Source organism: Hylobates moloch, unplaced genomic scaffold (genome assembly GCF_009828535.3).
Source record: "Hylobates moloch isolate HMO894 unplaced genomic scaffold, HMol_V3 SCAFFOLD_2, whole genome shotgun sequence".
In the NCBI taxonomy this organism is placed as follows: Eukaryota; Metazoa; Chordata; class Mammalia; order Primates; family Hylobatidae; genus Hylobates; species Hylobates moloch.
This window is the reverse complement of record NW_026652277.1, coordinates 64,846,360-64,861,970: the sequence shown is the minus strand read 5'-3', so window position 1 is coordinate 64,861,970 and position 15,611 is coordinate 64,846,360. Positions and strand designations below refer to the sequence as shown.

At 44.4% G+C, this 15,611-nt stretch overlaps 1 protein-coding gene across 2 annotated transcripts in view; it reads left to right on the top strand.

The window, feature by feature from the left end:
- Positions 1 to 8,337: 8,337 nt before the first annotated feature.
- Positions 8,338 to 15,611, top strand: part of LNX1 (ligand of numb-protein X 1) — a 113,837-nt gene continuing 106,563 nt past the window's right edge. For both annotated transcript variants that reach the window (XM_032151047.2, XM_032151058.2), the window contains exon 1: positions 8,338 to 8,685. In XM_032151047.2, the coding sequence (XP_032006938.1) occupies positions 8,594 to 8,685 (92 nt within the window). In that variant the 5' untranslated portion in view covers positions 8,338 to 8,593. The remainder of the gene's footprint in view (positions 8,686 to 15,611) is intronic.

The window sequence follows — 15,611 nt, the reverse complement described above, 5'->3', positions numbered from 1 at the left end:
GCTGGTGTTTATCCTGGTTCCTGTCATGACAAGGGCAAGAGGCAGGTGCAGGTATTTTTTTTAAAGGTCACATACCTTAGGTCATGAATCTGAGTCTTTGTCTTTTGGGACATGCGTGGATTCTCTGACATGGAAGTTTGCATCAAAAGCAATGGCCTGGGTGTAATGCTTAGCACATGTTTTCCATGCTCATTATGTCAGTGAATTCATTTTTCTCCCCAAGATGTTGAGCCAGATGCTTCCACCTCAGGTTTTTGGGTTGCAGCTGTTATTGCTGGTGTTTAAACTAGGATGCCCTACCTCCCTCATTCCCCAGAAGTAGATATGGTTAAAGGAGGAGTGGGTAGGGTAGTCTATTTGTGACCTTTGCTGAAAGTTTTGCCCAGGTATGAGAGACGTTGGTGAGAAAGAAGTAGGTCTGGGGTCAAAGGTAAGGTAGATGCCAATAGGAGTTGGCACAGAGCCAGGTTCGAGAGTGGGGGCCACACTGGGCAAGGGGATAAGGGACATGAGGAGGAGAAAGAGCCCCTCTACCCTCACCAGAGTCCCGTGTTCCTGATGTGTTGCAATTATACATTTGTTCTGGGGAGCTGTGTTCATTTCTTGTTGCTGCCATAACAAATCACAAACTTAGTGACTTAAAACAACGCAAATTGCTGGGTGCAGTGGCTCACACCTGTAATCCCAGCACTTTGGGGGTCTGAGGCAAGAGGATCACTTGAGCCTTGGAGCTTGAGACCAGCCTGGACAACATAGCAAGACCCCATCTCTATAAAAAATTTTAAAATTAGCCAGACCTGGTGATGTGTGCCTGCAGTCTTAGTGATTCAGGGGGCTAAGATGGGAGGATTGCTTGAGCCTGGGAGTCGAGGGTGAAGTGAGCTGTGATGCGCTACTGCACTCCAGCCTAAGTGACAAAGTGAGACTGTCTCAAAAAAAGAAAAAACAAATTTGTTATCATACAGTTTTGAGGGTCAGAAGCCTAACGTACGTCTCGGTGGACTAACATTGAGGTGTCAGCAGGGTAGCATTCCCATTGGCTTCAGGGGAGAATCCCTTTCCTTTCCTCTTCCAGCTTCTAGTGCTGCCTGTCTTCCTTGGCTCGTGGCCCCCTCTTCCATCTTCAGAGCCAGCCGCATAGCATCTTCCAGGCTCTCTGGCCTCTACTTCCATCCTCACATCTCCTGTGACTCTGAGCCTCCTGCCTCCCTCCTATAAGAACTTATGTGATTACCTTGGGCCCACCTGGATAATCCAAGATGGCTCCTTCATCTCAAGATTCTTAATTTATGCGGGGCATGGAGGCTCACACCTGTAATCCCAGCACTTTGGGAGGCTGAGGCGGGCAGATCACTTGAGATCAGGAGTTTGAGACCAATTTGGCTAACATAGTGAAACCCTGTCTCTACTAAAAATATAAAAATTAGCTGGGCATGGTGGCCCAAGCCTGTAATCCCAGCTACTTGGGAGGCTGAGGCATGCGCAGTAAGCCAAGGCCGCCGAAATTGCACCACCCTGAGCCTGGGACATGCAGATCCATCTCAAAAAAAAAATTCGTTTTTTTTTTTTTTTTCGCCCAGGCTGGAGTGCAATGGTGCAATCTCTGCTCACTGCAAGCTCTGCCTCCCGGGTTCATGCCTTTCTCCTGCCTCAGCCTCCAGAGTAGTTGGGACTACAGGCACCTGCCACCACGCCCGGCTAATTTTTTGTGTTTTTAGTAGAGACAGGGTTTCACTGTGTTAGCCAGGATGGTCTCAATCTCCTGACCTGGTGATCCGCCCGCCTCGGCCTCCCAAAGTGCTGGGATTATAGGCGTGAGCCACCGCGCCTGGCCAAAATATTCTTAATAACATTTGCAAAGTCCCTTTGGCCATATGAAGTGACATACTCAGAGGTTCTGAGGATTAGCAGCTGGACATCTTTGGGGAATAATTTTTCTGCCCACCCCAGGAGTAAGACTGGGGAGACAGAAGACAGCATTGGAGTCATCCTCTGGGGAGAAAGTGAAAACCCAGCCACTCCTCCCCATCCCCTCATCCAGGACTGTTTGGGGTCTGAGAGTGTTTCTAAAAATATGGAGAAGATGGCACGTGGATCTCAGGGTGAGGCCAGAAGGGATGTGGGGAAGGGGAAGGGCTAGGAGGTGACTGTTGGAAATCTGCGAGGTCTTCAGGAGAAAGATAACACAGGTGCCCCTCAGCTGCCTGAAGCAGACTGGGAATTTCATTCGCCCTTAGCGCATGCAACCCGAGTGACCCACACACACCTCAAGGAAGCCCGAGATAGAGGCTTGATGAACACTCAGCTGATAATGAGATGCACATTTGGAAAACAGCAGTGAGGAGAGAACCCAAAACTGACTGAAAGTGAGTCACCTTTTTAAGCTGCACCCTCTGAGTGAGTCCTTCACAGGCGCCCACAGCAGCTCTCTGGAGAGGACACCCCCACATCAGGGAGGCGTGGGCCTCAACACATGCTCTCAAGCCTCCACACTTCTGCTTCCTAAGTAGGTTGAAACCAACATTTCCAAAAATATGTTGTATGTATTAGTCACCATATGCCTAATATACAGTCCTTCGCCTCCCACCCCCTTGACATTTTATTGGCAAGGATTAAGAATTTGAAGCTAAGCTGACCGGGTGCGGTGGCCCATGCCTGTAATCCCAGCACTTTGGGAGGCCAAGGCGGGTGGATCACGAGGTCAGGAGTTCGAGACCAGCCTGACCAATATGGTGAAACCCCGTCTCTACCAAAAATTCAAAAATTAACCAGGTGTGGTGACAGACGCCTGTAATCCCAGCTACTCAGGAGGCTGAGGCAGGAGAATCGCTTGAACCTGGGAGGCAGAGGTTGCAGTAAGCTGAGATCACACCACTGCACTCCAGCCTGGGTGACAGAGGGAGACTCCATCTCAAAAAAAAAAAAAAGAATTTGAAGCTAACCTAGAACCAGACTGTGGATCTCTCTTGGCATTTGGGTCTGTGATGGGCCAGTAGGCCCCCTCTTACTCTCCTTAGGAGGGATCTTAAGAAGAATACTTAAGAAGTAGTTAATACCTCCGGAGACCCTTGAATTTCGAAAACTAAGAGGCAAGTGTCTACTTTTCTCTGTGAGGCCTCCAGGCTGGTGGCTGCTTGTATGGGAGTCTTGTCATAGCTTTTGTTTATAAATTTTGCATTGGTTTGCTTGATCTTTAACATCACTTTATTCAATAAATATGCATCTAAATAAAATAGTTTTAAATTTTATTTACTTATTTATTTATTTTGAGATGGAATCTCACTCTGTCGCCCAGGCTGGCGCGATCTCAGCTCACTGCAAGCTCTGCCTCCGGGGTTCATGCCATTCTCCTGCCTCAGCCTGCCGAGTAGCTGGGAATACAGGCACCCACAACCACGCCCGGCTAATTTTTTGTATTTTAAGTAGAGACAGGTTTTTACCATGTTAGCCAGGATGGTCTCGATCTCCTGACCTCGTGATCCACCTCGGCCTCCCAAAGTTCTGGGATTACAGGCTTCAGCCATTGTGCCAGGCCCCAATTTTATTTTTTTAATTGACAAATACATATTGTATATATGTATGGTGTACAATATAATGTTTTAAAATATGTATATATTGTGAAATGGCTAAAGCAAGCCAATCGACATGCATTACCTCATATATGTACCATTTTTGTGATGAAAACACTTAAAATGTACTCACTTAGTAACTTTCTACTGCACAATACATTGTTATTAACTATAATCACCTTGTTGTACAATAATCTCCTGAATTTATGCCTCCTGTCTAACTGAAATTTCTGCACCTGTCGCCCAACAGGAGACTTAAGTCAGGGTACAGGCAGACAGCATCACATCTTTAAACAGCTGGTGCCTGTTCTCTCCAGAATGCGTTTCATTTGTAAACAATACTTGTCTACTAAATATAAATACTTGAATAAAACATTTAGGACTGGCTGTAGGTATATATGACTGGCTAGATCATTGGTTACTTGGACAACTGTTTCTGCTTTCAGACTAGAGAGCTCTTTTATGGGAATAAATCTGAGTTTGGAGCTAGCAGTTGGAAACTTCTGGCTAATTCTGTTAATTTCTGCCCTCTTAGATGTTTACAGACTCCCATCACATGGGTGTACTGTAGAGAATTCCCAGGGGGGTGATGGACTTACTGAGTTGAATGGCAGCCTTCCTAACTGGAGGCCATTACCAGTATGTAGTGGGGCCCCTGCAGAGGGCCCATCTGCTCATCTCTCTTGACCCAGACTTTCAATGAGAAGGTGTGTGGAAGCCAAGCTTTTACTTCTTGATCCTGAGCGAGACTTATTTTAGGCTCAAGACCACATTTCCATTTTGTAATCTCATCATCTGCATACACAGTATTTAGCAAGGATTCACAATAGGTCAGGCCTTGAATGAAAGAAAAATAAGTTGTGATTTCTGCCTCTAAGGAAATGACCTTTTAAAGGTAAAAGAGAGAAATTGAAAACATACGTGAATTGTTTCATAGGACAAGTCACTTTGCCCTTTACTTTCTCTCCTTTTTCCTTTTTTTTTTCTTTTTTTTAAAGTTCTGGGATACATGTACAGAATGTTCAGGTTTGTTACATAGGTGTATGTGTGTCATGGTGGTTTGCTGCATCTACTCTCTTATTTTCTAAAAATGGAAGATAATAAAACTGACCCTCCTCAAGTATTTACTAGTATGAATACAGAGTTCATTGTTCAATAATTTGAAAAGAGCTGTGAATGAAAACGTGATGTAATTGGCCCAAGACACACATGGCTGAAGGCTGGCTGGGAATATTTTCCTGATTAACTTTGCATCCAATGTCCTGGGAGTTTCTTCTCCAAAGGTCTATCCTGGATCCTCTATTGACCTTTACTTCCATCCAGGGTAGTGTGTTCAGGACAACACAGCTAGCTGTCTACAAAGTGGGGAAGACTTTATTGAAAGAAAAAATACAGGGAGGGCCGGGCACAGTGGCTCAAGCTTGTAATCCCAGCACTTTGGGAGGCTGACATGGGCAGATCACGAGATCAAGAGATCAAGACCATCGTGGCCAACACAGTGAAACCCCATCTCTACTAAAAATACAAAAATTAGCTGGGCGTGGTGGTGCGTGCCTGTAGTCCCAGCTACTCGGAAGGCTGAGGCAGGAGAATCGTTTGAACCCGGGAGGCGGAGGTTGCAGTGAGCCAAGATGGCCCCCATTGCACTCCAGTCTGGTGACAGAGTGAGACTCCATCTCAAAAAAAGAAAAAAAAAAGAAAAGAAAAGGAAAAGAAATACAGGGGACTATTACCTATGAAAAGTAGGCAAGTACTAGTCTTGCTGGTCATTTTAGCCGGACTAAGCATCTCATAATAATTGTGCTTTGACATACATCCTTACTGCGACCTTCTAACTCTGAACCCAACATTTTCCTGGCACCTGAATAAACCTTGTTTAGTGAAGAGAAAAGAAGCAAGAAAATAGGAGATGATCAGTGATATCTGAGATAACATTTAAGGATAAATAGGACAGCCAGGCAAAGAATAGGGCAAAGATTAGAGTTAGGGCTGTTTACTGGCAAGGAAGCCATGGAGCAATCTCTGTTCATTTGAGGTAGGGTTTTAGCCCCAAGGGATCGTATTAATTGGATTACATCGGATGGCAGGTAATAGAAAATTATGTTATATTGGCTTAACCAGGTAGAAGTTTTGTTTTTCTCATGTAATACAAAGTGTAGGGGTAGGAAGCACAGGATTACTATGATTTTTGCCATGACATGATGCCAGCAGGAATCAGTTTAGTTTTCATCCTCAAGTTTGTCACCTCACAGTCTCAAAATGGCTGCATGCTTCAGTGTCATGTACAAGTTCCAGGCAGAAAGAATTAGGCAGGCAGGGAAAAATACAATGTGCCAATGGAGACACCTCCCTTTAAAGAGCCTTCTGAGATGCCTTACCCAGTAATTTCTACTCATACCTCATTAGTCACTACTGTGTTATACAGCTGCCCATCTGTGAGAGGGTCTACATGTAGTAACAGCATAAATAAAACCTGGGTTCTGTTGTAAGGAAGAAGGGGAGATTAAATATTTGATAGGCAACCAGCAGTGGTTTCAATAGCGACATAAAAAAAAACAACAGAAAACCTTACATTCATGTTTATATTGCAGTCACGTTAATTAATTAATTTCATCCCCTTGAAATGCAAGGTGGTGAATAGGCAGTCATCCTTTTTTAATAAAAGATGTATCAAATGTCAGAAGCAATCTGATATGTCCAAGATTGTCAGAAATACAATCCACTACCAATATGAAGTCCACAACCTTTATAATACATCACGCTACTTAAGAGTTCTGATCTATACAGGAGGTCCTGGACATCCAAGAAGAGCATGTTTCAGGACTTTGTGAAACTCCATATTTAGGATAAGACTATAACATGTCACTTCTCTAATAGTATAGGAGGAAAGAAGGGATAAGAAAAGAATAACAAGGCCTCTTGGAGATAGATGTTAAGCTTCCAGGTAGGTTCATTCACTATCGCTAATAGTTATTAGTAACAGTAGACCCAGGTGCAGTGGTTTACACCTGTAATCCTAGCTACTTGAAGACTGAGGCAGGAATATCACTTGAGGCCAGCTCAAGACCAGCTTGGGCAACATAGAGGGACCCTCATCTCTGAAAAGGATTTAAAATTTTTTTTTTTTTTAGCCAGGCATGGTGGCATGCACCTGTAGTCCCAGCTACTTGGGAGGCTGAGGCAGGAGGATTGCTTGAGCCCAGGAGTTCACCACTGCAGTGAGGTATAATTGTGGCACAGCACTACAGCCTGGGTGACAGAGCAGGACCCCTATCTCTGAAAAAAATAAAATACAATAACATTAAGCTAATACTCATTAAGCCCTTTGTTGTTTATGGGCATTGCCCCATTTCACCTTCTTACCAGCACTCTGAGTTAAGCACTATTACTATTGTCTTTCTTTTACAGGGGAGGACATGAGGGTTCAGAGAGGTTAACCAAACATGCCCAGTGTCATACAGCTAGTATGCGGCAGAGCTAGAACTCTAACCTCAAGCTTCTCTAACCCCAGCACCTAAATATCAAACCTAACTTCCTTTCTACAGCTTTCCATGAGCTCTGACTCACTCTTGCAGAGCAGCCTTACAGAGAATAGAATTCCAATTTGGACCTCAACAAAATTATGAATTATTACATCCCATGTTTTATCAAGGTTGTTCATCTGCACTGTAAACTGTAGAAATTAAATCTGCACATTCTAAGAGTCTTCTGTATTTAAACTCTTTTAGCCCTGCGTCTGATGCCAAATTCCTAATGACTACACAGTTTATCGCAATTGGTCTCATCCTGTAGACTTTTCTCTGGTCTACTTCCTTTGGAGTGGAGTTTGCTATCATGGCTTGGCTGTCATTAATGTGATGAATGTAATTATCCCTTTGAGCCATTTCTATTAAGATTCTGGTCTTGAGTTGGCAAAACGGAATTTAATCTTCTTGAATATGGGGTAAGGGAGAGTCCTGGGGGCTTCTGTGGTGTTCCAGAGCTTAGGCCTGCAAAGAAGTCTTAGTGTTGAGGCTGGTGACGCAGTCTCAAATCCCAGATCTTAAAGCTGGAAGAGGGGATGTGGCCCAGTCCCTGACAGACCAGGCAGGTAAGGCATAATTAGCTCCATTTCAAAGGTAAGGTGACTGAGGCTTGAGAGCTTAAATGAAACAAGGGTCATACAGCTGGTTTCAGAGCTCAATTCAATCCCCCCAGGGAGAAGGAAGAATGGAGTGACTCATTTCCTCACCAAACAGGAACCTGTACGTTGTTTGGACAGAACTTTATGTCTATCCAGGCTCTTTGTTATTCTGACAGAGAATGGCACAGCCTATTCTCCCCTAGAGCCAATTTTCAAAATTAGCAAGGAAGCTGTCACTGTCACATCTCTTTCATATGTCAGTGCAGTCAAGACGGTGATCGGTAAAACGTTTTAAATCGTACTCTAAATATACATACAGTGCTGGAGGAAGGTGGGGTTGGTTCATATTTCAGCCACTCCTGTGTTATAATATCTGAATGCTTGCTTTAAGCTCAGATCTCCAGGCTGCTCCAAAGATGGGAATTTCTTACAGTGCCGCTCTAGCAAACTGGAGGGCAGCTTTTCATTATTTAATTATTCACACCGTGGGGTCTGAATGTGCCATGCTCATGCCCTCTTCCAACACACTTTAACTCCCAGCCTGTCTGCTCCCAGCTGGTGATGTAAATGTACCAGCTGCTTCCCAAGAACCAGTCCGCATCCTGCAGGAGGGGCTGGTTCCTTTCCTGGGCATCAGCCTGCCTGCTCTCAGCCTAAGCTCTCTCGCCAACCATGGTAGCTCCTTGCATTCCTGCATCCTCTCATCTGAGAATCAGAGAACATAATCTTCTTACAGGCCCGTGATTTATTAACGTGGCTTAATCTAAAGGTTCTCAGTCAAATTCTTTATGATCTACTGATCGTGGGGGCATGGCAAGGTTTGCTTAAAGGAGCTTGGCTGGTTTGGGCCCTTGTAGCTGACAGAAGGTGGCCAGGGAGAAGGCAGCACACTGCTCGGAGAATGAAGGCGCTTCTGTTGCTGGTCTTGCCTTGGCTCAGTCCTGCTAACTACATTGACAATGTGGGCAACCTGCACTTCCTGTATTCAGAACTGTGAGTCCCCTCTCTGTCCGTGCCTGTGTGTTTATGTGCCTAGCATGTTGGGGTGAGATTCGAGTCCATTCCCTAGCTGATATATCCATTTAGAGGAATAAATTCCACACACACTAGATGCACTTGGACAAAGCGCCCTGCCAGCAGTTTAAAGCCGCATGCTTAGCTGTCTGTGACTTGACAAAAATGCCCCATATTAACAGATGCAGTACTTTCTCAACAAGGCATTTTTTTTTCCTGCTTCAGTGCCAATGCTGCTTTTTCGGGGTACTCTTTTTCCTCAATAGATGTAACTTCTCTTCCTTCCGTAAATAGAACTGAAGAGCAGTTAAGAATAGAATTTGTATGCATAGATCTGCTGCCTCTGTTGGGTATTTATAATTGCAAGCAGGCATCGTCCCTTTATTGAGACAGTCTCTATACCTGAAAACAAGTGTAGTATCAGTAAAAAAAGAACCCTATGTATAAAATGTATATATCCATGTTATTTTTATTTTTGATGCTTTTGAAACCTATGGGATACAAAGAAACACGCCTTGAGCACCCATATTTCCATTGCCTTGATTTAATGGGTTAACATTTTGCCACATTTGCTTCATATATTTCTTGCTGCAATGGTCTGGAGCAAATTGTAGCCATCGTGACTTATCACCCCTAAATACATCATTGTGCATCTCTGAAAAATAAAGACAATTTCCTGCATGACCCATGTCCATTTTATGCAAGGAAATGCCTCATGTCACCAACCTCTAGTGATATTTTTCCAGCTCCTTTTGTTAGTAAGCTTTGAATAAGGATTACAGACTGATGTGCACGACTTCTAGCAATCATATGAAAAGTGTTGCTGTGTGTGCCTTGTGTTTGGAACATTTGCAAAAATGTATTCCTCCTTACGAACCTAACCAGACAGGAAAAATAGCAAGAGTTGGCTTATGTGTAAATTACAGTCAGTGGGCAAATGAAAACAGAGACTTTAAATGGAGTTCATAGAGCCCAGATCAGAAAAGCTTGTCTGGTCACATTAGATAGTGCTACCAGCCATAACTACGTGGTGGTAGCCCGTGCCTCCTTTGTAATTAGCTGGACCAGTCGATTTGTCTAACACAGCAGGTGCTCTTTGATAAATAGAGCTAGGTTCTTGGAAGGGATCATTTGTTCTGCATTTCAGGATTATCTGGTCCCATCTTATTGGAATGTAACTCCAGGATCCAAGAGAAAGTATCGAGCTTAAATCTGAATCACGAGCATCTCTGAGGAAATAATGACCTTGCAGAAGCTTTTCTAGACAAACAGACAATGGCAGAGATTATGAAAAGGCTCATTCCTCTCTCAATGGATGCTGAGGTTGGGATCTTTGAAATCCAGTGCCATGATATTCTTCCCTGCCCACCCATTCCCATCCGCTATCCTTCTTCTTTGCTATGTTGGTTTCCTAGGGCTGCTGTCATGAATTAACCCAAGTTGGGTGTCTTAAAACAACAGAAATTTATTCTCCCACAGTTCTGGCATCCAGAAGCTTGAAATCAAGGTGTCAGCAAGGTCATGCTCCCTGTGAAGGCTATAGGGGAGAATGCTTTCTTGCATTCTTCTAGTTTTGTAGAGGGGGCTGCAGGTGTTCCTTGGCTTGTGGCTGCATAACTCTACCTCTGCCTCCACCTGTCTGTACATGGCCTTCTCCTCAGTGTCCTCTTCAATTCTCTTTGCCTTCTCCTCTTCTTATAAGGAAACTTATCACTGGATTTAGGGCCTACTTGGATACTCCATGGTAATCTTATCTTGAGATCCTTAATTGCATCTAGAAGACCCTTGTTCCAAATATGGCCACATTCACAGGTTCTGGGTAGACATCTTTTGGGGGCCACCACTCCACTGTATACAGATTCCTGCTATTCCTACACAAAGATTCCTGCTATTGAGGAATGTTTCCATTTGTTTACATTTGAAGGAAGGTCCTTATACCACTTAATAATTTTCTCTTCTACAAGTACATGAATCAAAGGCAACATTTTTGCTGAATAACTGAACAGACGCAAGCAATCTATGAAAGTATGATGCTAGGGAATTGCCAGGATGGTGTTTCCACATTTATCTGACTTTCTTAGAAGCTTCCAATTGCTGTGTATGCTTTGTGAGAGAATTCTGTGCAGCTGTTCCCTGATGCTACTGGGGATAATTAATCAGTGAATTAGTGACACATTTCAGGTACTGTCATATTGTCTAAGGAATATAGGCAATAAGAATTGAGGCATGGTACCTCCTCTCTAGGAGCTGACAGTCTAATTGAGAAGCTGGAATTTATACACATAAGAGATATAAGCAATGATTCAAGGCAGATGGAAATAAATCATTTATAAGTAAAGTAGGTAGTAAGTTGAGAGGAGGTAGAGATTGTCCACGTTGGTGAAATTGATCAGGGAAAGCTTCCAGAGGAGTTGGGGGTTTAAGCTGGATCTTGAAGTGCTTAGAGGAATGAGGCAGAAACAGGTAGAAAGAGGAAGTATTTCAGGGATGGTAAGTGGCACCAGCAAAAAGGTTAGGAGCTGGCTGTGGTTGTCACCAAAGCTTGAAAAACTATCATTTGGAACAGTAAATAGGGCTGCTGGGCCAGTTTAGCACCCTTGGGAACAGGAATGATGGGTGATGGCTGCATGTCCAAGACGGAGGCCTTCTCTTACCTACTCTGGGCCATAGGATCCCAAAAACAGGCAGAGCTTGGGGGATCTGCTGGGCTTCCTCCACCCTTTATCTGAGCTTTGGATTCCTGGCACTGGGGGAAGCTTGCCCTGTATTCCTTGTGTTTCCAGATGCACAGACCCTCCTGGATTTTCCTTTCTCTCTAACACCAATGCACTCTTGTGTTCCTGAGTTCATGCCCAGCTCAGACACTGGAACTAATCCAGTACATGGATTCAAATTTAGCATGTGGCCCAGGTTTCTCAAAGTCAAATGCCTACAGGAGCAAGGCATGATTTTTTTTTTTTTTTTTTTTTTTTTTTTTTGAGACAGAGTCTCGCTCTGTTGCCTAGGCTGGAGTGCAATGGTACAATCTCAGCTAGCTGCAACCTCCGCCTCCCGGATTCAAGTGATTCTCCTGCCTCAGCCTCCCAAGTAGCTGGGATTACAGGCGCCCACCACCACACCCGGCTAATTTTTGTATTTTTAGTAGAGATGGTGTTTCACCATATTGGCCAGACTGGTCTTGAATTCCTGACCTTGTGATCCACCTGCCTTGGCCTCCGAAAGTGCTGGGATTACAGGCATGAGCCACCGTGCCCAGCCAGGAATTATTTTAAAATGTGTATCATTCAGGCATAACACAAAGGGAGGTGGTGAGGCCTCTGGCCAACTGCAGAATGAATATATAATGCCTGAAAGCATTCAAATTGAATTTAAAACAAAACAAAAACCCTGTGTCCAATTTAGCAGATCACTTAGGCACGCCTGGTTTGGACTTGAGGGCCAATAGTTTATAACGACTTGGCCAAACCAATTCGTAATGTTGGGCCAAACACCTATTGACTCCAGTGGGAAAGACACCAGGTTCAAAAGGATGAAGAGCAGACCCAGAACTGGCAAATGAGACACTGGGTTTTACTGGGGACTTACATATAGGGGAGAGAGTCCAGTGGCAGCAGGCTGGACAGCAGAACCCCCTTGCATATAGTCCAATGGCGAGAGCTGGACAGAACTGCAAACACTTGCAAAAGGCATGCATTTTATATTCACTTAGGTCCCTAACAGTCTCCACCTAGCAACCTTCAACAAAGGACGTCATCAGTCTCCTATACAGCCCACGTTTCCTGGGACAGGCTAGGGGCTAAGCTGTTTCTCATAGATAAGGAATGACCCTCCGGGTTGGCCACTCCCGGATTCCTTAGCTTGGAACTCCGAACCCCATGCATGTGTGTCTGCTACACAGGGTCAGTCTCAGGGTATGCTTAAGTCATTGCTATCAGGTGTGTTTATACCAGGGCCTTTCCTTCTTTAAATATGTTTATTGTCACCTGATGCCTCGACCATGAGGACAGTGAATTTGACAGAGGAACCCTAAAACCAGAGTATTTGGTGTGGAGTCCCAATCCATAGATCAGGGCACGGGGAATCTAGGACAGCCCTCAGGTCTACAAAGAGCATGCCCTAAGGATGAGTGACAGCCCTTTCTTTCCCCACATGCCCTCACCCGCAGACCTCCATGAACATTCTTTTTGAATTTCCTAGACCCCAAAGGGAATCTGGGAAAATAACTTTCAGCATCATGGGCATGAGCATGGAAACAGCCTTCTCATCTTTCTGGGCCTATATTTACAGCCCTGCACGTGGAGAGACTTGTAGATGAAAACCTTAGAACAATGTAGGTTCTGAGGACCACCCATATCAGAAGTAGGGACGGAGTTTATTTTCAAAACGCAGATTTGGAGGGCTCTAAATCAAACCTACTAAAATTAAAATCTTTGGGCGAGGGGGCCCATCCATTTTCATGCTTAAGCCTTCCAGGTGATTCTCATGAGGCCACCCCATTTTCGTTCTTGACAAGCTCCCCGGAGGATCTGTATGGGCACTACAGTTTAAGAATTCTTCACTCCAGCTGGAAAGCCAACTTACCCTGACTTTCCCTGTTGAAAATTATCGCTCCTCTCTGTGTCCCCACTCAGTGCTATATGCATCAGGAACTTCTACCCTGTGAGTTCTGAGGAGATCTTGGAATGTAGTAATGTTCATATGCCCAGCCTCTGCACAGCTCGGGGCAGAATTAAGTTAAACCAAATTAAATGAATTTGCCTCATATCTTGGCCAACTCCTAAATGTGATAATTTTCAACAGGGAAAGTCAGGGTAAGTTGGCTTTCCAGCTGGAGTGAAGAGTTCTTAAACTGTAGTGCCCATACGGATCCCCCGGGGAGCTTGTCAAGAATGAAAATGGGGTGGCCTCATGAGAATCACCTGGAAGGCTTACGCATGAAAATGGATGGGCCCCCTCGCCCAAAGATTTTAATTTTAGTAGGTTTGATTTAGAGCCCTCCAAATCTGTGTTTTGAAAATAAACTCTGCCCCTACTTCTGATATGGGTGGTCCTCAGAGCCTACACTGTTCTAAGGTTTTCATCTACAAGTCTCTCCACGTGCAGGGCTGTAAATATAGGCCCAGAAAGATGAGAAGGCTGTGATAAAGAAGACCCTGGTTGGTTTCTATGGAAGGGAATATTGACCTTGCTCATAATGATACAAGCTAGGCTCATCTCAGATGTTTCAGGATGCAGCACTGTACTTGAATAACTGGGATTGTCGTTGTGCTGGTCAGTCATCACCTGTGGCTTTTGTAACATTTCTTTAAATATTTAAGTTTTTTTTTTTTTTTTTTTTTTGAGATGGAGTCTTGCTCTGTTGCCCAGGCTGGAATACAGTGGCATCATCTTGGCTCACTGCGACCTCCATCTCCCGGGTTCAAGCAATTCTCCTGTCTCAGCCTCCCGAATAGCTGGGACTACAGGCACCTGCCACTACGTCTGGCTAATTTTTGTAGTTTTAGTAGAGATGGGGTTTCACCATATTGGTCAGGCTGGTCTCGAACTCCTGACCTCAGGTGATCCACCCACCTCAGCCTCCCAAAGTGCTGGGATTACAGGCATGAGCCACTGCGCCCAGCCTACATATTTAAGTTTAACAAAAATACAAGAAAAAAACTTAGAATTTGGTGGAGTGGTGCCAGTACTGGTGGTGCATTTCGTTCTCCACACACCAAACCCTCATGAGCTAGTTACAGAAAAGTGGAGTTTTTTCATCTCCTTCCCACTTTAAAAACTTTTAGTTCCTATCATCCTTGAAAATTATTCTCATGTTTGTGCCATATTCTGGTGGTGTGACCTGCTCTTGCCTGTGGTACAAAGTCTGAGTGAGCTCTGAGTGGATGCACAGTTAGTTTGGGACTCGCTTTTCAAAGTACCTGCCCTTCATTTTAGGAAGACAGTTATCAACAAGACAGCTAGGCGTGGTCACTGGAGGATGACAAGTACTGGAAACTAGTGCCACTAGCTGTGTGACTGACTTCCCAAGAAGCCAGGAAATGCTGTGCTCTTTCTAGTGTAGAGTCAAATATTTTTGGTTTGTAAGTGGAATCACTAGGAACAATATTCATTATATAATCTGGAGAGAAAATTGTACTTTATTTTCTTATCCCTATAGAGATAGTAATACTAAGTGGGAATAGCTTATTCCCATTGGAGTTTTGTACTCCAGAGATTAAAATGAGCAATTCCAATTTTGAAACCTAAATCATCTAAGGCTATGGAAATGCTACTGGTGGCAAATCTGTAGCAACCTCAATTCTTAACACCTCAGAAGAAAGAATTTTTAACCAAGGGGCATAAGGCAGGGTGAGAGGCCAAGGCAAGTTTTAGAGCAGGAGTGAAAAGTGTATTAAAAACCTTTAGAGCAGGAACAAAAGGAAGTACACTTAGAATGGGGCCAAGTGGGTGACTTGAGATCAGCTGGGTGGTTTGACCTTTGACTTGGGGTTTCATATGTTGGCAGGCTTCCAGGGGGGTTGCATCTCTTCTCCCCTGATTCTTCCCTTGGAGTGAGCTGTCTGCATCCACAGTGGCCTTCAGGCACTTGGGGGATGAGCATGCGCAGTGGGTTTACGGAAGTTGTGTGTGTGCTCACTTGAGGGGTTTTTCTCCTTATCAGTTGAGGATTCATATACCAGTTAAACTCTGCCGTTTTGCCTCTTAGTGCGCACGCTTGAGTCCACTCACCCAACTCCTGAGATCTTACTAGGAAGCTGATCACCAGGTGTTTTCTATTTATTGGGAAACTGTCTGGCCCTGGCTTCAACCAATGATTATTTTAGAGAGACAATTAACAACTGCCCGACCATCACCTGATGGTTGCCTGACATTCCTCATTGTGGGGAGGGTGCCCTTCCCTGCTC